This window comes from Bufo bufo, chromosome 6 (genome assembly GCF_905171765.1).
Source record: "Bufo bufo chromosome 6, aBufBuf1.1, whole genome shotgun sequence".
NCBI lineage: Eukaryota > Metazoa > Chordata > Amphibia > Anura > Bufonidae > Bufo > Bufo bufo.
Window position 1 is genome coordinate 53574616 of NC_053394.1, and position 25256 is coordinate 53599871.

Consider the following 25256-nt stretch of genomic DNA (forward strand, 5'->3'; position numbering starts at 1 on the left):
CCATCCATAGTGCCCCTAATGACATCCACAGTGCTCCTAATGACATCCACAGTGCCCCCAAAGTGCCCCTTGTGCCTTCCACAGTACCCATGCACTGTACATGAGTCAGTACAGGCTTCACATAGAAGCCTGTACACTCAGAAGATGGCCGGCGGTCACGGCGCATGCGCAGTAGTGTGCAAGTGACAGGACAGAGGAAGGCCTGCAGGAGGCGGTGGCCTCAGGCGCTGGACCAGAAGACTTGAAAATACTTCAGGAGCGGTCACGTGACCGTGAAGAGAATCATAGGAAGGGCTGCTCTGTGGGGGGTAAGTATTGGTGTAATAACCTTCCCTCTAAGGCTACATGCACACGACCGTGCTGTTTTTTGTGGTCCGCAAACCGCGGATCCGCAAAAAATTAAAGCCGCCCGTGTGCCTTCCGCAATTTGCGGAACGGAGCGGGCAGCCATTGATATAACTGCCTATTCTTGTCTGTTTTGTGGACAAGAATAGGACATGTTATATTTTTTTTGCGGAGGCCGTGGAACGGAGCAACGGATGCGGACAGCACACGGAGTGCTGTCCGCATCTTTTGCGGCCCCATTGAAGTGAATGGGTCCGCGCCCGAGCCGCACAATGTGCGGCTCAGACGCGGGCCAAAACAATGGCCGTGTGCATGAGGCCTAAGGGGAATGAAGATGGGCAATTTTCAAGTAGGGGCCGGAGAACCCCTTTTAATGATATCTCCAGTTAAATAGAAATTACAGACACGACTTTAACAATGTATTATATTTAGATTTTATTTAGTTTTATTAAGTAATCTACAGACTACTAGCCAGTTGAACAGAGTAAGTAAGCATATTTCTACACAATGTGAGACAAATGTTTGTTATTTTATTTAGTGTTCTTATTGTTACTATGACAGCGTTATTGTTTTATAAGGATCTTTGCTTCTGGTGCTGGGTTGTAGGTACTGATACAACCGGTACAACCGGGTCTCATCTTGAATTTTCAGACTTTTCTGCTGCCAAATAACAGAAGAAAGGTTATAAACAGAATAGTAGCATAAGCAAACTATACTTTTAATAGGGTAAAGGACTTTTTAGCATGGGCTGACTGAGCAGGCAATCATAGTGAACGAACCATTCATTCTCAATAATTGCCTGTTTGCCAGACGAGTTTAGAGCTGCAGATCAACTCCTCTGTATGTAGGGGACAAAAGATCACTATTGTGATTGTCTTTGGCCTCATCCACTTTATCTGACATTTATGTAGGAAAAAGTGGAACAGGTACATTAAGTATATAATGCTTATTCTGAAAACCATATTTTTCAATGTATTTACACCAGAAAATTGGCAAAAATACATTGATAAATCTCCTTCTCTTTTATCACAAAGCTAGCTGCCTGAAGCCACCACTAGGGGGAGCTCAGTGAATAGGAATTAATACAACTACCGTGAAGAGGGAATAATCTCTTTGCATTGAGCTTCCCCTAGTGGTGGCTGTGTGAAAATGCTGTGTTTTTGCATGGGGAAGAGAAGAGCAAGTTCTTTCTGTATAGACCTCATAATAGTTGTGTGGTCTGCCTCTATTGCAGGTACACCACCGCTCATCAGTGATACTTTCACTCGATGAACGGAGGCACCTTTACAAAGGTCAATTATTAGGAAGAAGTGCACAAAGTCCGGTCCAGATAATTGACCTGATAATTTGCCTGTGTGAAGAGACATTGGGGGAATTTATCAAAGCTCTGCACTACAGAATTCTGGCTTCAAAAAGTTGCAAAAGTAAGGCTTTGTGATGTTTTGGAGGTACTTGCACAAAATGTTACTACTTGTAAAATAGCAATTACAACACTCACTTAAAGGGGTTGTCTCACTTCAGTAAGTTGCATTTATCTATTATGTAGAGAAAATTAATACAAGACACGTACTAATGTATTGTGATTATCTATATTGCTTCCTTTGCTGGCTGGATTCATTTTTCCATCACATAATCCACTGCTCGTTTCCATGGTTACAGACCACCCTGCAATCCATCAGTGGTGGTCGTGCTTGCACACTATAGAAAAAAGTGTCAGCTTCTCTTTTGTATTTGTGAAGAAAGAGAAAGGTAAGGGTTAATCAGATCTTATGGAAACAGATCCAGAAGATCAGAAAAAGCTAGAGGCTCCAGTGAATTGGGAGTGCATATTGTTAATGAGAGAAAGGAAGTAAGGTACATGGAGGATACGGTCTATGGGCGGGAAGGCTGCTCGTGGGTTGTACCATGCAGATATAAAATCGTCATGTAAAACAAATATAATAAGAAGGAACAAATAGGATTTTAAAACATTTGATCCTTATATCTGTTCTAACCCGATTTGCGAGTTTAACCACTCCTTTTTTCATACTATATATACGAGGCCACTTTTACTAGGATTTAATTAGGGGCTCGGCTACCCCAACTAATAGCATTTAAAGGGATTTGGCGCTCTTGGGTGGGGCTAAGAACAGGTTGTACCCAGTGGGTTAACCATACGAGCCCACTGCATTCAGCCTCTCTTGTGGCCAGGACCATGGGAGCTCACTTAGGCTGGTGCTTTTTCCTATATTGTGCAAGCACGACCACCGCTGATGGATTGCAGGGTGGTCTGTAACCATGGAAACGAGCAGTGGATAATGTGATGGAAGAATGAATCCAGCCAGCAAAGGAAGCAATATGGATACTCACAATACATTAGTAAGTGGCTTGTATTAACTTTCTCTACATGATAAATGCCACTTACTGAAGTGAGACAACCCCTTTAAGTTTTGAAAAGTAGGTGTGTTAGTTATGTTAATTAGTTACATTCAAGATTCATCACTGAGACTTACTTTTGTTGGCACAAAGTAAACCAAGGTAGACCCCAAATAAAAACGATTTCAGATATTGCCTCATGACAAATTCCCTCATTGTCTGATAGAGTAGACACATACATGGACCTTGGTGTAATTTGTTCAGCCATGCTAAGTTTCATTTTATGTACACAAATTTGAAATCTATTTCCTATAGATTAGATCATTTATAAGCAAGTGCGGATTCATTTACCATTACTGCAAGGGTGGTTGTAGTCCACAGAAACATTTTCATCTGGAAGACAGAAGTAGCAGCATTACGATCTACCATATATTGTCAAATTTAGAACAATCATATTCTCTAAAAAACATACAGTAGGTCGGCCAAGTTAATTGGAAGGAATTGTATAGTTGTATGGTACAATTTAAGGTGTAGGAAAAAAAGAGACGTTTACCTGTCTCATAGTAATCGTAGAGGGATACAGTAGCTGGTTTTAGGTCTTTCACCACACTGTCCTGTTCCACGATGAAGGAGAGGTTTACTGGATTGCGGTCAATCTAAAGTAAGATAATAATCCCACAAGAGAAGCCTTTTATGAATCTGAAGTACCCAAAGATTTAGAAAGCCCCTTTTAAAAAAAATAAAAAATAATAAACAACCAAACAAATTAGCTAAAGACCAGTAGTTGTGGCTATTTATCATAGAGGAATCTCTGGTGTTCTTAGAGGTAACCTTATGGTAGATTTTCATACTTTAACAAGTGATGACCTTTCCTCAGGATAGGCCATCAGTATCTGATCTGACATTCCGTACCCCCGCCGTTACTCAGGCACCAGGAGCACCCAGTTCCGGCCACTGTGTTGTGAACTGATCTTGTTACTGCAGTGCGACTCTGATTCATTTCAATAGGATCAGCACTACAGTAATGAGTTCTTTCCACTACACAGTAGACAGAGCTGTGTACTTCCCATTCCAACTTCTAGTGCCAGAGCTACTGGGCACCTGAGTGGCGGGCGTGTGGGGTTCTGGAAAAAATAAATGGTGAAATGCCCCACATAAAGGCTATTCATATATTTGATTGATTAGCTTAAAAGATTGCTAAGGTGAGGAGAGGGTGGAGATGGAGACCAAGCTCTCCTTTTACTGTTGACGGCACTCTACAGCCTGCTATGTACAGTATGTAAAGCTTCTACAGAGGCTGCAGATATCAAACAATTCAATTTTTTAAATAAAACTCTATTGCAAAAATACTTGTGCATTTAAGTTATAAAAGTTATAAAAAGAATCTGGAGTTAAAATGCAGTAATGAATAATACGGACCTGGTCCAAGTACAAAGTCACCACATCAGTCTGGATTTCACTTCTCTTTATTAACTTGTCCTGCTCCAGCTGTGAAGAAAAAATGGTGTTACAAATGGTTTTGCAGTGGAAGGAACACATTTTAATAATGCAATCTATTAATATTTGATATGGGTTCAGCGTTATTTCTGCACAGGAGGACCTTCATTTAGCAACGATTGAGCATTTTTTTATTTTAAGAAACCGATTGTTTTATTGGATTAAATTCAGTCTGATTTCTGTAGACCCTTAATGGTGGCCTTTAGGTTTGTACCATATTATGATTATCAGATTATTACACAAGGTAAAGTATTTTCCTTCTTTTCTAAAACTGTATTTTCTGTCTTTTCTCTCACAAGAGGTGTAAGTTAATGCTCTTGTAATTTGACGGTCAGGAATCTCCTCCGGCCATGTACCATTTATAATACTCGTTTCTTCCAGGGGTCTTTTTGGGACATTCAGGCAACCAGGCCTGGGAATGACTGCTGCTTCTGCATCTCCATAGCTATGCCCTTGTTCATACAGTTATATTTGGCTAAAATATTCACAATGAGGAGACTTTAAGTGCAGTCTACACTACAGTGCATCCGAGGGTTCAGTGACCAGCGGCACGCCAGCCATTGTGAAACTGCAACTTCCTGCATGCTCCATTGACTTCATGTGTGTATGGTGGAAGTTGTAGTTTCACAGTCACTGGAGTGCTTGTGGTTCCTTACCTCTGGTGTAATCATTTGGTTCTGTATAAAGAGGTGCTTAATTCTGTCACTTACTTTCCTTACTGTGCTCTTCACCGGAATGTAGCCAGACACCATTTTGACTTCAATAACGGCCATGTTCGATTTCTCCCGAGTACCGATATAACTGTAAGAATAGAAATCCAGACATGACATGTACATTTATACATTTATATCCATTTTGGTTAATATGAGAAGAAAATTGACAGCATTGAGAATATTTAGTAGTTAGGTGTAATTATTTTATAGATTTTGATAGATGAATGGATTGGTCATGATTAGAAATTACCATACATGGTGTAAAAGAGTAGAAGAATTAAAAAAAAAAAATAAAAAAAAAAACACATAAAACAAAACTCACGAGGCAGTGATAAGAATTTCAAATTTCGTCACAGGATCCCCCAGACATTCTCTTCTTGAAGATGATTTTACACTTAAAGAGAAGGTGGCCACACCTTTCGGAGGAGGGATATTGTACCTTAATACGGCCTGTGATTTAAAAAAGCAATTTTCCATCAAAAAAGGAATAGATCTATAGCACCGTAGAAAAGCATATCATCCCAATTCACATTCAGATGCAGAACATTGTATATAATGTTCTGTGGGCAACTAAGTATGATACCTTTATAGGGTTTGTTGATTGACCTTTTAGGCCATATTGAGCTGATACACAAAAGAGTGCAGATCTGATCCAGGGTCGACTCCCAAGGTCCACATTAATACTAAATGGAGTATTACCTTCTAAGGGTGGGTTCACATCATGTTTTATGCCTCGATTTGACGTATATGTTACAAAAAAGGCAGCACACCACGTTCTTGTATCCTGCACAGTCCAGTAAAAAAAAGTAGACTTTTTTTTACAATGGTACAATGGAACTCTATGGTGAACAGATGCCACTGTATGACATCAGTCTGAGGCATCAATTTAATGTATACGCTTTTTGTACACCTTAAATGGATGGGAGAAACGTAATGTGAACCCACCCTAAGACATATGTAATATCAAAAGTATATCCCATAAATGTCTTAAAGCTACCGGTTCCATTTTCAGTCCTCCAACTTATTGGAAGCATGGGGTGGGAAGGTGACCTTCCACTTCCAATAATCACTCCAGAGAGGAGGAGATTATGCATGAATGTGGCTCTCTCCATCATATTGTAGGTCAAGGTAACAGTCCCTGAGAGGACGGGATACACCCGGGACCCCCGCCGATCAGCTGTTTGAGAAGGCAGCGGCGCTCCGAGCACCGCAGCCTTCTCACTGTTTACTGCAGGCCCAGTGACGTCACGACTAGTATCAATGGCCTGGGCGGGGCTAAGCTCTGTTCGCTTGAATGGAGCCTAGCCGCACCCAGGCCAGTTGATATTGTGACGTCACTGGGCCTGCGGTAAACAATGAGAAGGCTGCGGCGCTCCTGGAGCGCCGCTGCCTTCTCAAACAGCTGATTGGCGGGGGTGCCGGGTGCCGGACCCCCGCCGATCAGATGCTGATGATCTATCCAGAGATGCGTTGCGTGAAAATCGCAGCATGCTCTATATTCAGCGTTTTTCACGCAACGCAGGCCCCATAGAAGTGAATGGGGTTGCGTGAAAATCGCAAGCATCCGCAAGCAAGTGCCGATGCGGTGCGATTTTCACGCATGGTTGCTAGGTGACAGTCTAATCACTGTATTATTTATAAGAGAAAATAATAGCATTCTGAATACAGAATGCTTAGTAGGTGATCAATTGAGGGTTAAAAAATAAATAAAAAATTAACTCACCTTCTCCTCTTGTTCGCGTAGTTCCCGGTCTCTTCTTTACTTCTTAAAAGATGAACTATCGGCTAGGACCTGTGGTGACGTCAGATCACATGCTCCAATCACATGGTCCATCACCACGGTGATGGACCATGTGATTGGAGCATGTGATCTGACGTCACCAAAGGTCCTTTAGCCCACAGCTCATCATTAATGAAGTAAAGAAGAGACCAGGAACTACGCGAACAAGAGGAGAAGGTGAGTTAATTTTTTATTTATTTTTTAACCCTCAATTGATCACCTACTAAGCATTCTGTATTCAGAATGCTATTATTTTCCCTTAGAACCATGTTATAAGGGAAAATAATAACATCTACACAACACCTAACCCAAGCCTGAACTTCTGTGAAGAAGTTCGGGTTTGGGTACAAAACATGCGTGATTTTTCTGTAATGCGTTTTGCGAGTGCAAAACGCATTACAATGTTTTGCACTCGCGCGGAAAAATCGCGGGTGTTCCCACAACGCACCCGCACATTTTCCCGCAACGCCAGTGTGAAAGACGCCTTAGGGTACTTCCACACTAGCGTTTTTATTTTCCAGTTTTGAGTTCCGTCACAGGGGCTCAATACCGGCAAAAAACTGATCAGTTTTATCCTAATGCATTCTGAATGGAGAGCATTCCGTTCAGTATGCATCAGAATGCATCAGTTCAGTCCCTCTTATGTTTTTTGGCCGGAGAAAATACTGCAGCATGCTGTATTTTTCTCTCCGGCCAAAAATCCTGTACACTTGCCGGAATGCCGGATCCGGCATTAATTTCCATTAAAATGTATTAATGCCGGATCCGGCATTAAAATTGATGCATTGAAAGATCAGTTTTCCCGGATGACACCGGAGAGACGGATCCTATATTTCAATGTATTTGGTCAGACGGATCCGCATCTGGATCAGTCTGACAAATGCCACCCGTTTGCGTCCGGATTGCCACAAGTGTGAAACTACGTCTGCCACAAGTGTGAAACTACCCTTAGATTATCAGGAACGATAACTTAAGGTCACCACATAATGATTAGAATAATAGGAACCTCTAATATTTCAGTTCAGGTTAAGTTCAGTATCTTTCTGCTTACCTGAACAAAGACACAACCACTCCCCGTTGATGTCACAGTGTAGTCTCCAGGAACATTAGCTAGAGTTGCCTTTTGGAGTAGGAGACGGTTATTCTTGTCCACATGGAATTGCTCATGGAATCCCGACTTGGAATTGACTGCCACAGTCATGTCTCCTTTGTCAGAAAATGTTACCTCTGAATACTTGGCCATGGCCTGAAGAGCCACTACCGTGTCCTTCAAAGGGAAAAGGTGATAATTTAAAGAGTAACTAGTAAACAAAGTGAGATCCTGGAAATAAACCAAATGAACAAAAATGCTTAAAAGCAAAAATAGGTTGAATAAATCATTATCTTCAAACCATCTGGAAATTAAAACAACATTTTGAGGGTTTACATACAGAAATTAGCCTGATGATCACACAGATCTATGTACTTGGGAACTCTTTACATACCAGTACAGTGATACGTATAGGCGCGGCAGACGCCGCATTTGTGTGAGGGGAGGCGCCAGCAGGACTACAAAAGGTAGGAGCAGCGAGCTCCCGAGTGACGCGGTCTTCAGCTACAGCTGACGTCACTTCCGGGATTCTCCTGCTCCTACTCTTGCACCGGCGTCGGCGTGGAACGCGATCCCCCGATACTTCCTCCGGTGGGTAAGTATAGGGCGTGCAGCCGAAGCGAGGGACCGTACATCGGTACACACAGAGGGTAAGTGGGGAGGGGGTGCGGCACGGCGCAGACACCAGCCAGACACGTTTTCACACTTACCAGCGGCGCCGGATCACTGGCACGCACGCCCGGTCCTTGCGGCGCATCTACCCGCTTCCTCACATGTGTTCTTCCAACAGGTTGCCGCTAGTGGCAGTTCGGTATCCCTCACCATAGCAGCGCTACTGTAGGTGTGTTAAAGGCATTGTCTGGGGATAATAGGGCTGTGGCAATGCAAACATGGGAGTCCACCATCAAGTACATTTTCCCTTACAGGGCGCCAGTTTCAGTGATAAGGGGAAAATAAATATAAATAAGGGGAGCATCTGGCCGTGGGAGAGGGGGGGGGAAGAGGAAATATTGGCGATGGTGACATTATCCTGCTGCTGATAGGTCATGTAGAGGAAATTCTCATAAGGGGCGTACGGCCCAGGTATTCTGCAACAATCAGCTGCGCCCCCTCATCGCCGGGGCGCTAGTCGCGCATCACCATGTATTATCAGGTTCACGTGTCTGTCCTCTCTGAGTACCCAAATACGCTTAGCGCATGCGGGGCGCGTATTTGCAGTTGGCTTAAGCACGCGTGCTGGGTTAAATAATGGTGAATGTGGATCAACGGTTAATGATTTAAAAGTGGTCCATGACGTGTAGCGCTCTGGGGTGAAGGGGGTTGGGCTCCAATGGTCAAAATATCGGGGTTAGGATTGTTATCTTCAAAGCTACATCCGTGTGTCTGCATTTACATTTTGTCCTATACGCCATTCACTACCAGAGCAGCGTTCGCTGTTGCATTACATTAATACTCTGCTCACTTCAGATTGCATTCATACGGCTGCTTGATACCATGCTCCTCATATTCATACTCAGAGCTGTGCCCATACCATGTTTAGGCTCCACTCACATCCAGAGCTGCATTCACCCACTTATTCTTACATCATGTGTTATACTCCGCTTCTACCTAAAGCTGCATTTCTTTCATTGCTACATAATGGTTACTCTGCATTTATTAGGGCTATCAGCACACCGCTCTGATACCGCTCTTCCGATAAACATAGCTGCTTTCTTTTCAGGCTTACGTTTCTTTCCTCGATGGTTTGTTACATTCCTTAGGCCTACCCCCTTTTTCTGTTGGTGTTCTTTAAATCCTGGTTGGCATTCACTCAGACTGGTCTCCTTTACTTCGGGTTCGCATTCACTCAGATTGATCCCCTGCCCCAGTTAACCAAATAGCTCCCTAGTGGACAGTGGGCTAATAGGAGTAAGTTCCTACAATGTTTCACAGGTGTTCATTCGGTTGTCATCAATTTCACGGTTGGTTAATGTTTCATTTATGCAAGTGGTTCGGATCATTTATGTCTATGCATTTTCCATTAGGTCTGGCTTACGTTTTAAATTACTTATCGTCACTGTAAGGTCATCCAGGTCAGTCTCTTGGCTCAGGGGGCCTCATGGCTTAGGGGGCCCGATGACCGTTCTTCATGTTGTCCGTTAGGGGTACAATAGGGTGTAGGCTGGTTAGAGTCCCAGGTTGTTGGAGAGGGTCATGGTTATGCGAGTCCCCAAGTCATACTGGAGCTGCATAAGTGGTCAAAAAATAAATAAATAAATAAAATATATATATAATTAAAAATCCGCCCTTAGAATCTCTCTCACATGGCTCCGCCATTAGTCTCTCACGCATGACCTCTCCGTTTTAGTGTTACACATATGGCTCCACCGGTAGAGTCTCCCACGCATGGCTTCTCCGTTTTCAGGTTTACACATATGACTCCGCCACGAGTCTCTCACACTTGGCTCCGCCATTAGAGTCTCTCACGCATGGCTCTCTGTTTAGTTTCACACACATGACTCCGCCATTAGAGCCTCCCACGCATGGCTTCGCCATTAGTCTCTCACGCATGGCTTCTTTGGGTTTTAGGTTTACACATATGACTCCGCCATTAGTCTCTCTCGCATGGCTTCGCCGTTTTTAGGTTACACATATGACTCCGCCATTAGTCTCTCTCGCATGGCTTAGCCATTAGTCTCTCTCTTATGGCTTCTCCGTTTCAGTTTACACACATGACTCCGCCATTAGAGCCTCTCACGCATGGCTTCTCCGTTTTAGGTTTACACATACGACTCCGCTATTAGTCTCCCACGAACGGCTTCTCCGTTTTAGTGTTACACATATGACTCCGCCATTAGAGTCTCTCACGCATGGCTTAGCCATTAGAGTCTCCCACGCATGGCTTCTCCGTTTTAGTGTTACACATATGACTCCGCCATTAGAGTCTCTCACGCATGGCCCCGCCATTAGAGTCTCTCTCGTATGGCTTTTCCCTTTTTGTGTCACACATGACTCCGCCATTAGAGTCTCTCACGCATGGCTCCGCCATCAGAGTCTCTCACGTATGGCTTCCCCCCTTTTAGTGGTACATATGACTCCGCCATTAGAGTCTCTCACGCTTGGCTTAGCCATTAGAGTCTCACGCATGGCTTCTCCCCTTTTTGGTGTTACATATGACTCCGCCATTAGAGTCTCTCACGCATGGCTTAGCCATTAGAGTCTCTCACGCATGGCTTCCCCCCTTTTAGTGTTACATATGACTCCGCCATTAGAGTCTCTCACGCTTGGCTTAGCCATCAGAGTCTCTCACGCATGGCTTCCCCCTTTTTAGTGTTACATATGGCTTAGCCATTAGAGTCTCTCACGCATGGCTTAGCCATTAGAGTCTCTCACGCATGGCTTCCCCCCCTTTTAGTGTTACATATGGCTTAGCCATTAGAGTCTCTCACGCATGGCTTAGCCATTAGAGTCTCTCACGCATGGCTTCTCCGTTTTAGTGTTACACGTATGACTCCGCCATTAGTCTCTCACGCATGGCTTCTCCCTTTCAGTGTTACACAGGTCTCTGCCATTAGAGTCTCTCACGCATGGCTCCGCCATTAGAGTCTCTCACGTATGGCTTCTCCGTTAAATTTTACACACAACAACGCCATTCGAGGCCGGCTGCGTAGTCCCACAACAAGTAAGTTCCATGTCTTATTCTGCCTTCAGACCCGCTCGCATGGCTCGGCAATCTGTGGCTCGCAATACAATTCTCGTGGCGGCTCGCACATGTGACTCATGCCATTAGAGTCTCACTCACGTTATTGTTCTCCCTGACTTTTATTTTCTAGGTTGTTGGGTTTCATTGCTTTCTTTATTAGCAGTCATCCCAGGCCTGCCTTTGCGGACATCATCTTCTCCCAGGCATGCTTACTTCATCTACAAACTCAGACTGAGGGTGTTGGTGTCCGGCCTAAGTCCTGGGTCTCGGTCCATCTTCCAGTAGGAGGTACAGTAATAAGGCGCAGCTTACGAAGTCCGTCATGTCTTCTGACACGACTAGTCCTATCACGACTATAGGCGCAGCATACACAGTTCATCACGACCTTAAGCATTTTTCTGTCACAACTGCAGGTATCGTGTACGTTCTGTCCTCATTACAGGCAACATTAGCTCGTTAATCGATATAGCATGTATTCCTGTGGATGGTTCCCCAGGCCTGGTGGGCTTACACATTTCACTTAATTTACTACTACAGTAAGACACCATGTTCTGACTCGTGGGCCTTAATAGGAAGTGTGGCCTGGGGAATAAGTAGAGGTAAAGTATTTTGCCACCAGGAACAGTTGGTGCCCGATCTGGGCCCTGGGCGGATGGTTGGAATTCATCTAGGCCCGACCAACAGATTCACCATTGTTTGTTTCAGTCTGCAGCTCTCAGGATTCAGACCTTCTCGTAATATGGTCATACGTTAGTCAACATAGGAGTAAATCGTTTCTGGTTACTGGCCACTCTTTCAATTGCATCAGCATTAACCATCTCCAAGAACGATGTGGCGGTACACATGACAAAGAGGTAAGGTAGATGGTAGTCACTGTGATATATACGGTATATTCCGCACCTCCATCGTGAAGGGTCTTTTTTCCGTTCAAAATCGGGTGTCGTAACGGTATGTATATATTTACTCTAAACAAGGTCGGCTCTTTTTGGCCTCTTTAGGCCACCCTACCACGGCGGTCATGGCATAACTCTACTGCTCATGGTAGATAGGGTAGGCCCGCCTTTCTGATAGCCTATCCGACCACAGGTATTAAGCAAATATATTGCGGCATTTGTGGGAGGGGAGGCTGATTACAAGGCTGATTACACGCACCAGTGGGCCCCGACTGACGATGATTCAGCTGATCTCCCCTACTAGCTCTTGGCTCCGTTCCCCTCAGCATTCTAGTCTTCCCAAAGCACGTCCGGATCCTCCTCTCCAAGCTAAAGGTAAACCCGCGATCTATCACGGGGCGTAACTAGGTCAGGTGGCAGGCGTCATGCTATATCAGGTACATTCCCAATCCACGCTCCGAAAGCTCTTGCGCTTTTCAGAAGGTATTACTATAAGTCAGTAACATGAGTCCTTTGTACCATCCGTGTCTCACGCGTCATTTTTGGCCCCCTTTAGGCTTTCCTTACACAAGCAGTTCCGCCACACCCCCACTGCTAAGGTTAGGGCTCATCATCTGCTAGCCGATCCGATCACAAGTATAGGCGCGGCAGACGCCGCATTTGTGTGAGGGGAGGCTCCAGCAGGACTACAAAAGGTAGGAGCAGCGAGCTCCCGAGTGACGCGGTCTTCAGCTACAGCTGACCCTCCCACCCATAGCCCTCAACTCACACATCCTCCTTTCAAGGTGGCCCCCTTTAGGCTTTCCTTACACAAGCAGTTCCGCCACACCCCCACTGCTAAGGTTAGGGCTCATCATCTGCTAGCCGATCCGATCACAAATTATAATAGAGATGATTTTGCAGGTTACTCACATTAGACAAAAAAGGGGGGGAAAAAAGTAATTTTTAGCAGGAATGGGTAGCTTAATGTGTATCAGAGCCTCTGACCATCCCACAATGTCAGATGTCAGAGAAAATAAGTATTGCGCATGTTGGAATCCTTTCAGTATTTTTTTAAAATAAAATACTGAATGGTTCTTTCCTCTTTAATTATTATATTACTTTCTATATCCTTGTAATGTAGTGTGTTAGGAATAGTTAGTTAACATATACAAAGCCATTGGTCTGTGTCAGACGACCACAAAGTGATTAACTCACACGACATGCATACTGCTCACTGGACATCATTAGGAGGAGGGGCTGAAAGGTACAAACCTTTGTGCCCCAAGACAAAGAACTCAGCTCCAATGAGAACATCATCCAGATAGGATGTTGTAGGTCCCGATCACTTTCATGTATTACCATGGGGTGTTGGCCATGTGCTAAATGGGTAGCATGATTACTGTAGCTCCCCCCTTTGTGTTGAAGGCCTGGTGTCATCACAGTAGGCAGGAATACACAGACAGTGAGCCCTAACAGGAACCCAGCCCGCAATGGCACATTCTAAACATATCAAGAAAAATAACTGAAATAAAGTGGCCATGAGAGGAAATGCTCAAAAACTCCAAACACTGCAGTGTGTTTATAACCGGGGGGAGCAATTCCTCCACGTGTGATCCGTTGCTAACGGCAATCCCCAGCAAAAAAGCATACATTGGAGGATGTTGGCAGCGGACCACATGCACCACAACGGCATCCTACACAAGATGGGATAATCTGTGGACGCAAATATAAAAATACATAAATCCCTGCGAAAGGGGCACCACATTGATATGCAACTGACAACGCTGGCTAATCCCTCAAGCTGATGTTAAGAACTGAGACTTTAGCCAATGTATTCTAGTAAGGAACACATCAGAGCCCTTTTTCACCAGCGTCAAGTTATCTCAGCGTGGCTCCCCCGGTTATAAACACGCTACAGTGTTTGGTTTTTTTCAGCATTTCCTCCCATGGCCACTTTATTTCAGTTATTTTTCTTGATACCGTATGTTTAGAATGTTCCATTGCGTACTGCTGGTAGCATTCTGTTGCACCTGGTAGCCTGTGTCACATGGCCTGTTATAGGTGGGGCTTACAGCCTTATCATCTCTTCCACTGCCTGAGTGATCTCACTATGGAAGTATGTGGGAGCTTTGCTGTAAGTTGTATCATAGCACCTCTCAGATCATTGTTCACACTCCGTAGGTAGCTTAGTGGTAGAAACAAGAGTTGAGCGGACACCTGGATGTTCGGGTTCGAAGGGTTCAGCCGAACTTCGCAAAAAAGTTTGAGTTCGGAACCCGAACTTGACCCGAACCCGAACCCGAACTTCATTGAAGTCAATGGGGACCCGAACTTTTGAGCACTAAAATGGCTCTAAAAATGTCATGGAAAGGGCTAGAGGCATCAATGGCATCAAAATGTGGTTAAGAGCATGGCAAGTGCTCTGCAAACAAATGTGGATAGGGAAATGACTTAAAATAACATAAAATACGTAAAAAATCTAGGAGGACCAGGTCCATATGGAGTAGGAGGTTGAGAAGGCGGTGGATGTAGCAGTGTAGGTGGAAGTGGCCGTGAAGGAGGAGGATGTAGTCTACACTTCTTTTTGGTTTAAAATGTATTTTTATTTTTTTAAATTAGGGTACACCCCAAAACATTGGGAAATATAACCCTCCAGTCGTGCTAAACACACGTTCAGACAATACACTGGCTGCAGGGCAGGCAAGCACCACCAAGGCGTAAAGGGCAAGCTCAGGCCATATGCCCAATTTGGAGACCAGAAGTTGCAGGGGCTGACCCCTGTCAGTTAGTTCGTGTAGGCGTGTGCATACTTACTGCCCCACCATGTCACACGTCTCTGTGATCATGCAATCAAAGGAGATAGGGGCACATCCAAAAATAGAAAAGGGGAGTGCCGGCCCACGGTATATAATGCACAATGTACCAAGAAAGAAAAAGAATACCGAAACAGGAGCCACACATCTACAAAAATTACAAATTTATTAAGGCAACAGACACAGCATAAAAAGAATTAAAATCGTTGTATACAACAGGTCTGGGCCATGTGAGCCGTGTATCGGCACATGCCCATCTGAGTCACCACAAATTCATATATAAACCCCCACATCCATCAGCATATAGTGATATAAAATGCATATATACGTTTGTATAAAATGTTGTATATATACGTTTTTACCCAAAAAAAAAAAAAAAGGGGAAGAAAAATAGAAAGAAGAAAGAGTTTGCTCCGTGCCATGATACACAGCACCCCACGCCGAGGGCCCAGGGTCAAAGAAGTTTTTCTGAAAAAATGACATTACAGAGGGTTACAGCATCCAACAGCTGTCTATAACAGATAATCATGGGACATGTTACAGCTGTTGGATGCTGTAACCCTCTGTAATGTCATTTTTTCAGAAAAACTTCTTTGACCCTGGGCCCTCGGCGTGGGGTGCTGTGTATCATGGCACGGAGCAAACTCTTTCTTCTTTCTATTTTTCTTCCCCTTTTTTTTTTTTTTTGGGTAAAAACGTATATATACAACAGTAGATAATACATATAAATAAGAATATAAATAATAAACTAATAATCAAATATCTCAACATGTATATCTGCGATCAATATTGGGGTTATTAATGGGTATACACTACAAACTTTCTAAACTAGATAAAACTCTGGGGGCAATTAAAAACAACAATTCAGGGACAAAAGTGACAAAATGTTTATCCAGACACTTTTGGGTGTGGTACCATGCAGCCGAATTAACATGCCAAGCCATTTTTTTGACAGGTGGTTAATTCTGCACATGATCTAATTATAGATATCTAATATGGGTTTATTTTTGGGCACTTACACTGCCCTCTAGTGCACTAACCAATATAATAAAAACTAATAAAAAAACATAAAAAACAAAAAATAAAAATATAATAAATAAATGAAAAATAAATAAAAAATAAACAATAATAAATCGCAAATATTAAATAATAACAATAATTAAAAAAATTAAAAAACAATAGTGCACAAAAAGTATTTTATTTTGGGTTGCTAGGTATAATAACCATTATCACTATTATTATTTATTATCTCTGTCACTTTTCTTGTGTTTTTAGTTTATTTTATTTCTTATTCTGCGTTTTCATTATGTCTTTCTCTGGATTGACATTTGTCTCATTTCTCTTATTCCAACCTTGCGCTTTTGGCTACATTCCCCCGATATTGATTTCTTGACCTACTGTCTATTGAAATTTACATGCTGCATTTATCCCAGCAAGTCTGTTCTTTCTTCACCTTTTGCTCTGTGCGCATCTGCAGCCCTCCTCGCCGCGGTATTCCCTGTGATCTATGTCACTTCCGACTGCTGACACGCAGTAGGAGCCCTGTGAGCCGGCGCGTGCTGCTATATCCGGTGTTTGGAACGGGCCGGCTTGGATGGGCGCATGCGCGGACGGCACATCCGGACGCCGTTCGCTCTTTACAATCACCTCACATGTGCATCGTGGGAGACCTCCCTATGCGCACCTCTGTTCCTCTATGATAATGAGGTGGTCACCACCCCCTCCTTCCATCTGGGATCAGTATACAGGTACAACCCATTACTATATGATTATTCAGTATATATATATTTGATGATTGGCCATTAGGAAACAGGCACTCCTGAGGAAGCCAGCAAGTCTGGCGATACGCGTTGGGCTTTTCTTCTGACCGCCACACACCCCCCATCATGCCATTTTTATGATAAGTATTTGATTCTTATTTATTGTTGATGGATTCCATGCATTTTATATCACTATATGCTGATGGATGTGGGGGTTTATATATGAATTTGTGGTGACTCAGATGGGCATGTGCCGATACACGGCTCACATGGCCCAGACCTGTTGTATACAACGATTTTAATTCTTTTTATGCTGTGTCTGTTGCCTTAATAAATTTGTAATTTTTGTAGATGTGCGGCTCCTGTTTCGGTATTCTTTTTCTTTCTTGGTACACGTCCCCGTGATGTTCACGATCCAATTAAATATCTGCTCTATGAACTTTCAATGTTCTTTTCTACCATGTTGATCACGATTAGCGGCAATTCAGGGTTCCACACCGGAGAGGGAGCGTGAGAGAGACCACATCCAAGGGAGATCAATAGATGAAATTTAGGTTCAGAGGTGGATGTAGAGGCCGAGACTGCAGCAGAAGAGGAAGCAGGAAGAGCCAGAGACCTTTCTTGGTCTTTGTGGTGTCTACTCCACTGCAGCTCATGCTCTGCACTTAGAGGCCTGGTCATGCAGGTTGCGCTCAGGTTGAGAAGGTTTATGCCTCGCTTCAGGCTCTGATTGCACAGCTTGCAACCCACTCGTGTCTTGTCGTCAGTACATTGTCTGAAAAATTGCCACGCCAGGGAACTCCTTGGAGGTGACTTTGGTGTGCTCGGTCCCTTGCTAAGCGGTGGGCAGTAGCAGGCGTACTGTCTAGGGGACGGCTGCTCCGCTTTTGCACTCTGCTCCCTCTTCTGCTTTGCTGGTGGCTCTGTGCGACCACCGCCTCTTCCTCCGAAGTACACAGGTCACTCGCATGACCTTGATTCCATGTGGGGTCGAGTACCTCATCGCCCCTGACGAAGCTTGAGTGCGAAACCCGGGTTGGGCAGCGGAGTGTTACTACCAGGATTTTATATATGCTATATATTTTAGCTCGTTTGTGAGTATAATAAACCACAAGTTTTTTTACCTGCATTTGAAGTGCTTTACTATGGTGTGATTTTTTGGTGCCCTGCAGAGGAATCCAGGAGGTGCGTTTGGAATCCAGAGCTGGGAAGCACTGTTATCCTGTATCAACTCGGTGGGCTTATAGCACGGTGGAAAAAATTCCTTGTTTAGGCAGCACGGTTCTTCACTTTAACGCAGTGTCTAAAAGGTGTATCTCACACGTACAGATGCAGAAAAGGCTGAAAAATTTAGATTTTTGCCCTAAATGGGTGTTTTTTTAAATACCAGAATAGCACAGCAGTATCTAAAGCATGTATCTCACACAGACAGATTCAGACAAAGCCACAAATTACGTTTTTTGCCCTAAATGGGTGTTTTTTGAATAACAGAATATGACAGCAGTATATAATGCTTGAATTTCACACGTACAGATGCAAAGGCTGTAAAATTGAGCATTTTTCCCAAAAAGGATGTTTTTTAAAACCCAGAAAATTATAGCAGTATTTCTAGCTCAAATTGCACACTGACTAATGCGGCAGAGGCCCCAGATGGAGGGTATTGCCAAAAATAGGTGTTTTTTAAATCCTAGAAAATTATTGTAGTATTTCAAGCTTGTTTTAACAATAAAAGATGCAGTAAAGGCTGCAATATTAAGTACTTTGCCCAAAATGGCAGTTTTTTTTACAAACAGAATATGACAGCAGTATATAACGCTTGAATTTCACACGTACAGATGCAAAAGGGCTGTAAAATTGAGTATTTTGCCCAAAAAGAGTGTTTTTTTTAAAACCCTGAAAATTATAGCTGTGTTTCTAGCTTAAATTGCACACTGACTAATGCGGCAGAGGCCCCACATGGAGGGTATTGCCAAAAATGGGTGTTTTTTTAATCCAGATTATGTCACCGCCAGTCCTGTGAGAAGGTCTGTTAGATGTTCTTCTCTACCTCTTGCATGACGTTCTTTGTTTTGGTTTCACTTTGTCATCTCCTTTCCTTCTCCCAGCTGTCACCTATTTACACTAATTGTCTCCCTTTATATTCCCTCCCATACTGCCTCACTTTGCGGTTTATACTTCTTCCTGGATGAGTTGTTCACTGCTGGATGCTGCTACTGCTGATTCCTCAGATAACTGTTTTTACTTTATTTGTGTTTCCTTTCTGGCTTGATTCTAGGTGACCCTGACTCTGTCCGTATTAAGTGCAGGGAGCCGGTGGTCGTGTCCCCTCACTATTATAGGGTTTTCAGGTATCACACAGTATGAGGTACGTCATGCAATCGTCTACCATAAAGACCTTTGCATGGGCATAGCAGTCAGGGAGAGCTCTAGGGGTTTTATAGGGCTCACCCATATGCTCCTTAGTTTAGGATCAAGCCAGTCGGATGTTTATTTATAAGTTCCAGCTTTCTGCAACACCATCCGTGACAGATTATTATTGCAGTTTTTCAAGCTTGGACTTCAATGTCACAAAAGCACATATGCAGTGCTGGTGCACTGAGCTTGTAGAAAATGGCCGCCGCCGCCCTCCTAACTAACAGACGGATAAAAGTTCTTACTGTCTCTGTGCTCAGGGCAGGGTAAAAAGATTGTGCACTGCACCACCAAAACTAAATCTATGTAGATCGCTGAGTTAACTAGCACTTCTGATTAAAGATTCTTTCCTATTCTCTCCCTCACAGCAGCAGCATCCTCTCCCTACACTAACAGTAACAGCAGAGTGACGTGCAGCGCTATGTGACTCCAGCTTATATAGAGGCTGGGTCACATGCTGCACTGGCCAATCACAGCCATGCCATTAGTAGGCATGGCTGTGATGGCTTCTAAGGGCACATAGTTAAACGCTTGTTGATTGGCTGCTCTGCAGCCTTTCAAAAAGCGCCAATAAATCGCCAAACCCTGAACCCAAACTTTTACTGAAATGTTCGGGTTCGGGTCCGGGGTCCAAAAATCCTAAAGTTCGGTACGAACCCGAACTGTTCGTTCAACCCTAGTAAGAACCCATGCCACGCTGAGATACATTGACGGTGGTGCAAAAGGGCTCCGATGTGTTCCTGACTGGAATACATTTGCTAAAGTCTCAGTTCTTAACATCAGCTTGAGGGATTAGCCAGTGTTGTCAGTTGCATATCATTGTGGTGCACCTTTCGCAATGAATTATATAAAATGATGTTTTAGCCCCAAATTTTTCATTTTCACAAAGGGGAAAAAGCACCCCATAATTTTTTACCCATTTTCTCCTGAATACGGAAACACCCTATATGTGGGGGTAAACTGCTGGGGGGCCACATGGCAGGATTTGGAATGGAAGGAGCGCCATATGGCCTTTGCAGCACTTTTGATTGGTTTATGGGCTCCAGAGAGGAGTGAATTATTCAAAAATTCGAATCGCCGGTTCGTCAATCTTTTGGGGAAACATTTGCTTCGATCCAAATTTATTTGCGGCGAAGTACGTTAAAAACAGCTACTTCCTGGCTGCAGAGAGCCTTCATAGTGGTCTAGAACACTGTGCCTTGCAGTAACATGCATAGGGAGTCTGCTTTAGTAGTAAAAAATAATACTGTGAGTCCGTATGACATACAGATGACAGGCGTCGCTATTAGAATCACTGCACACTTCACTTATTTGGGCAGTCACGGGGCCAAAACTGACCAAATGACTCAAGTATGAACTCAGCCTTACAGGTCGATGTTAGCACCAAGAAGCGCACTCCTTTTAGGCCTCCTGCACACAACGTTTTTATTCCCCGTTTACTGGGCGTTTTTTGCGTTCCGTATACGATCCGTATACGGAACCGTTCATTTCAATGGTTCCGCAAAAAAACGAAATGTACTCCGTATGCATTCCGTTTCCGTATTTCCGTTTTTCCGTTCCGTTTAAAGATAGAACATGTCCTATTATTGCCCGCAAATCACGTTCCGTGGCTCCATTCAAGTCAATGGGTCCGCAAAAAAATGGAACACATACGGAAATGCATCAGTATGTCTTCCATTTCCGTTCCGTTTTATTGCGGAACCATCTATTGAAAATGTTACGCCCAGCCCAATTTTATCTATGTAAATACTGTATACTGTATATGCCATACGGAAGAACGGAACGGAAAAACGGAACAGAAACGGAAACACAACGGAAACAAAAAACGGAACAACGGATCCGTGAAAAACGGACCGCAAAACACTGAAAAAGCCATACGGTCGTGTGCAATAGGCCTTACACGGTCGTCAGCTTATTCCACATAGATGTGTTCTATTAAATGCTTATACAAGTAGAGTTCCCCAACAGAGTGGAGAGGGTGTCAGCAGTAAGTTTCTGTCGACATCACTGATTATTTTGCCCTTCCTCTGATCTGTCAGAACAATGACCCACAAAAAACAGATCCTGTCTGTGGAGCATTCGCCTTCACTTGGTCAGCATTTGGTCAGTAATCCATCAGTATTGCTAATGCAAAAAAAAAACAGGAGTGGATCCAAAACAGAGATGATGCGTGAACAGAATATTTGCATGTCTTCTGTGTTTTCTACCCACTCCTGCTTTTAGCTACCAAATCACAAGCCAATTCTGATGGGACCATACAGGCCTTACAGCTACTACACAGACAGGATCCGTTGTGCGTCTCATTTTGCCTTCCTTCTGACAGATCACAGGAAGGGTCAAATAAATGATGATGTCAGCCAAGCCAAATAGGCTAAATAGTGGCACAGCCATGAAGTAGGGAGGGTGGGAACAGCATGAGAAGTCCACAGAGTGGGCCTATGACATAGTGGTGAGGTGAAAGTAGCATGAGGAGACCACAGAATGGTCCAATGACAGAGTCTGTATGTGGCGGCAGCATCAGGAGGCCACAGAGAGGCACAATGACATAAAGTGGAGGTGGCAGCAGAATCAGGAGGCCACAGAGTGGCTAGGTGACATAGTGTGAAGGTGGTGGCAGCATCAGAAAGCCGGAGAGTGCACAATGACAGAGTGTGGAGGTGGCGTCAGCATCACGAGGCCACAGACTGACATAATGACAGAGTGGCAAGGTGACATAGTGTTGAGGTGAAAGCAGCATGAGGAGACCACAGAGTGGCCCATACACAGAGTCTGTAGGTGGTGGAAGCATTAGAAAGCCGCAGAATAGCTAGGTGACATAGTTTGGACGTGGCTGCAGTATCAGGAGGCCACAGAGTGGCAAGGTGACATAGTTTGGCGGTGGTGGCAGCATCAGGAGGCCACCGAGTAGCTAGGTGACATAGTGTGGAGGTGGAGGCAGCATCAGGAGGCCATAGAGTGGCACAATGGCAGAGTGTGAAGGTGGCGGCATCATGCCCACTCCTCACATTGAAGAGCGGAAGCTGACTGGAAAGGCGACGACCATGTTGCAGCTGGTATTCCACTACTGCCCTCTGCTGCTCACAAAGCCTGGCCAACATGTGGAACGTGGAGTTCCAGCGCGTGCTCACGTTGCACAACAGTCGGTAAGCTGGCAATTATAAGCGCTGCTGATATTGTCGCTTATGTCAGCAGCGGCTAATATAAAATTACAGGGAATGTCACAGGTATTTTGGATGTGGAAACGTTACACAGGAGAAATACCGCAGATAATGTCACTGATGTCACCAGCACTTAATATAAATTTACAGGGAATGTCACAGCTATTTTGCATGTGAAAATGTTACACCGGAGATGTACCCCATGTAATGTCACTGTCCGCAGCAGACACCGTCTATGGAAAAAGTACACTAGATGGCATTGATATTTTTGGGATGCGCACACGCTACACAGGAGAAATACCGCAGATAATATTGCTGATGTCACCAGCGGCTAATATAAAAGTACAGGGAATGCCACAGGTATTTTGGATGTGGAAACATTACACAGGAGATGTACCCCAGCTAATGTCACTGTCCGCAGCAGACACCGTCTACGGAAAAAGTACACTGGATGTCACTGATATTTTTGGGATCCGCACATGTTACACAGGAGAAAAACCGCAGATAATATCGCGAATGTCAGCAGCGGCTAATATAAAATTACAGGGAATGTTACAGGTATTTTGGATGTGGAAACGTTACACAGGAGATGTAGCGCAGCTAATGTCACTGTCCGTAGCGGACACCGTCTACGGAAAAAGTACACTGGATGTCACAGATATTTTTGGGATGTGCACACGTTACACAGGAGATGTAGCGCAGATAATGTTGCTGTCTGCAGGATGCACTAAAAATAGATATTGCTGCCACACACAATAGTCCTTAAAAGGACTTTTGGGTCTGTAGAGTGTTATCAATTTAGCGCAGGGTGCGCTAAAAATAGATATCGCTGCTGCCACACACAACAATAGTCCTTAAAAGGACTTTTGGGTCTCTGACAAGTTTTTCTACTGAAAAAAATGAATTCACACCCTACACTATCTTTCCCTTCTTCAGCACAGGTCTCCCTGATTAACACTTAGCCGAACACGTGTCATCGGGTGCTATATACTGTAGAACCCGATGACGCGCTCTGGCCAGCCAATCACTGTAATGCCAGTAACCAACATGGCTACGGCATTACAGTGAAGGGCAGTACTTACCTGCACGTTTATTGGCTGCATAGTATAACCTTTGACTTTCCTAAAATTTTGCATATTATTGATTGAATTTCAATTGTCACCAATTTTCTTATATATTAGTTTGCACCATATTATTGTTATTTAATAAATATATATTTTGATTTGGAGACTCGAGCATTGCGCTGGAGCACATGCGGTATTCGGCCGACAGAGACGACAGAGTGGCAAGGTAACATAGTTTGTAGGTGGGTGGTAATACCAGTACCCGCTGAAGATGGTCGGTGAAAGAAGGAGCACTTGGCAACAGATGTGTGGCATCAGGAGAAGAAACCAGTCTCTTTTGTCAAAGTGTTGGTGTGGCACCATGGATGATCTCGTCTGATGCATCAGGAATTGGTGGGTGGAAATGGTAATCAATAAAACTTAGGAGGGTTTGCATAGTCTGCTCTTGTGTGAGAAGAAATTTAGACAAGTCTTATAAAATTTATTTACCCAGATAAGACACTGAAGTAGAAATGTGTGGGTTTTAGGTTAGTGAAATGGATAGAAAGAGACTCTAATTTTCTTTGGGGTTTTTATATTAATCAATGTATGAGTGGATTTAGATTTTTATATCATTGATTTAAATATGAGTGTTTTATATAACTAAGAGTGTGGTAATTATAGATATATTCATTTTAAGGTTAGAATTGAGGTAGAAATTCCTATGTAATTTCAGAATGTTTCCCAGAGAACAGAGAAGTTAATGATCTATTTCCCCGAAGATTTCTTGAATGGAGAAATGTGGACACAGGTGATCATAAACAAACCCTGTCTTTTTAACAAACAACGACCACAAGTGTTGTAGTGTGTGTTTGGAATGAATTAGGTTTAGTCAGAGATTTAGAAAGAGACTAGATGTTCTACAAAAGATAAACTTCATTGTCTCTTTCCGGTCTCTTCAAGGTCTGTATGAAACCTTAGTTAAAGTTTATCCCTTCTTCAAATTAATAAGAATATATACAGGAAATAACTATAATTGCAAAGACTTTTATATGGAGCCTTATTGCTACCTAGTGTTAGGATAGAATTAAGGAATGCATTGCGAAATCACTAGGGGAGGTCCTATTAGTTATAAAGTGATGTCACTAGTTGTTGATTAAACTAGACCAGTCCCATTTTAGATGGGATAAAAAGATGGTATGGGCTAACAGAGGGATCATCTTCTTGAATCAGCTTGGGATGGTCATATTGAAGAAAACATCTTGAAACATCTTTGGACCTGAAGACATCTTGATCCATCAGATCCAGCCACTTGACCACCCTTTCAGCCATTTTAGAACCATTGAAACTGATTTCTGCTAGCTGACATTTTGGTATAGTATAACCTTACCTATATTTTATAGGATATTTAATTAATATAATATATATCTATATATATTCAATTAAAACCATACTTTGTGTATAGTATCTGTTTTGGAATAAGATTGGGGTGTACCTGCAGCATCATCCTAAAACTTGATCCGATTCAGGGAGATTTATATGTACTGTTGGAAACACGGTATCATCTCCAAAGAACTGAATTCAGTTCTAGGCTGGTATGGTTAGTTATGTATATATATTTGTATAAATAAAAGAGGAAATCTGAAATAAACCAGATTTGGATTTAATCAGACATTTGTCGGCTGAGAGAAATCAGGTATCAAATTGATTTAAAATTGAAGGGTAATATCATA

The 25256-nt window shown here is 43.4% G+C and overlaps 1 protein-coding gene across 3 annotated transcripts in view; it reads right to left on the minus strand.

Moving 5' to 3' along the window:
- Positions 1-759: 759 nt before the first annotated feature.
- Positions 760-25256, minus strand: part of LOC121004843 (alpha-2-macroglobulin-like protein 1) — a 263914-nt gene continuing 239417 nt past the window's right edge. For 2 of the 3 annotated variants that reach the window (XM_040437234.1, XM_040437233.1), the window contains exons 30-36: positions 7742-7957; positions 5233-5360; positions 4908-4998; positions 4120-4188; positions 3254-3356; positions 3052-3093; positions 760-1005 (exon numbers count right to left, since the gene is read on the minus strand). In XM_040437234.1, the coding sequence (XP_040293168.1) occupies positions 980-1005; positions 3052-3093; positions 3254-3356; positions 4120-4188; positions 4908-4998; positions 5233-5360; positions 7742-7957 (675 nt within the window). In that variant the 3' untranslated portion in view covers positions 760-979. The remainder of the gene's footprint in view (positions 1006-3051; positions 3094-3253; positions 3357-4119; positions 4189-4907; positions 4999-5232; positions 5361-7741; positions 7958-25256) is intronic. The other variant, XM_040437235.1, reaches the window with a different exon arrangement.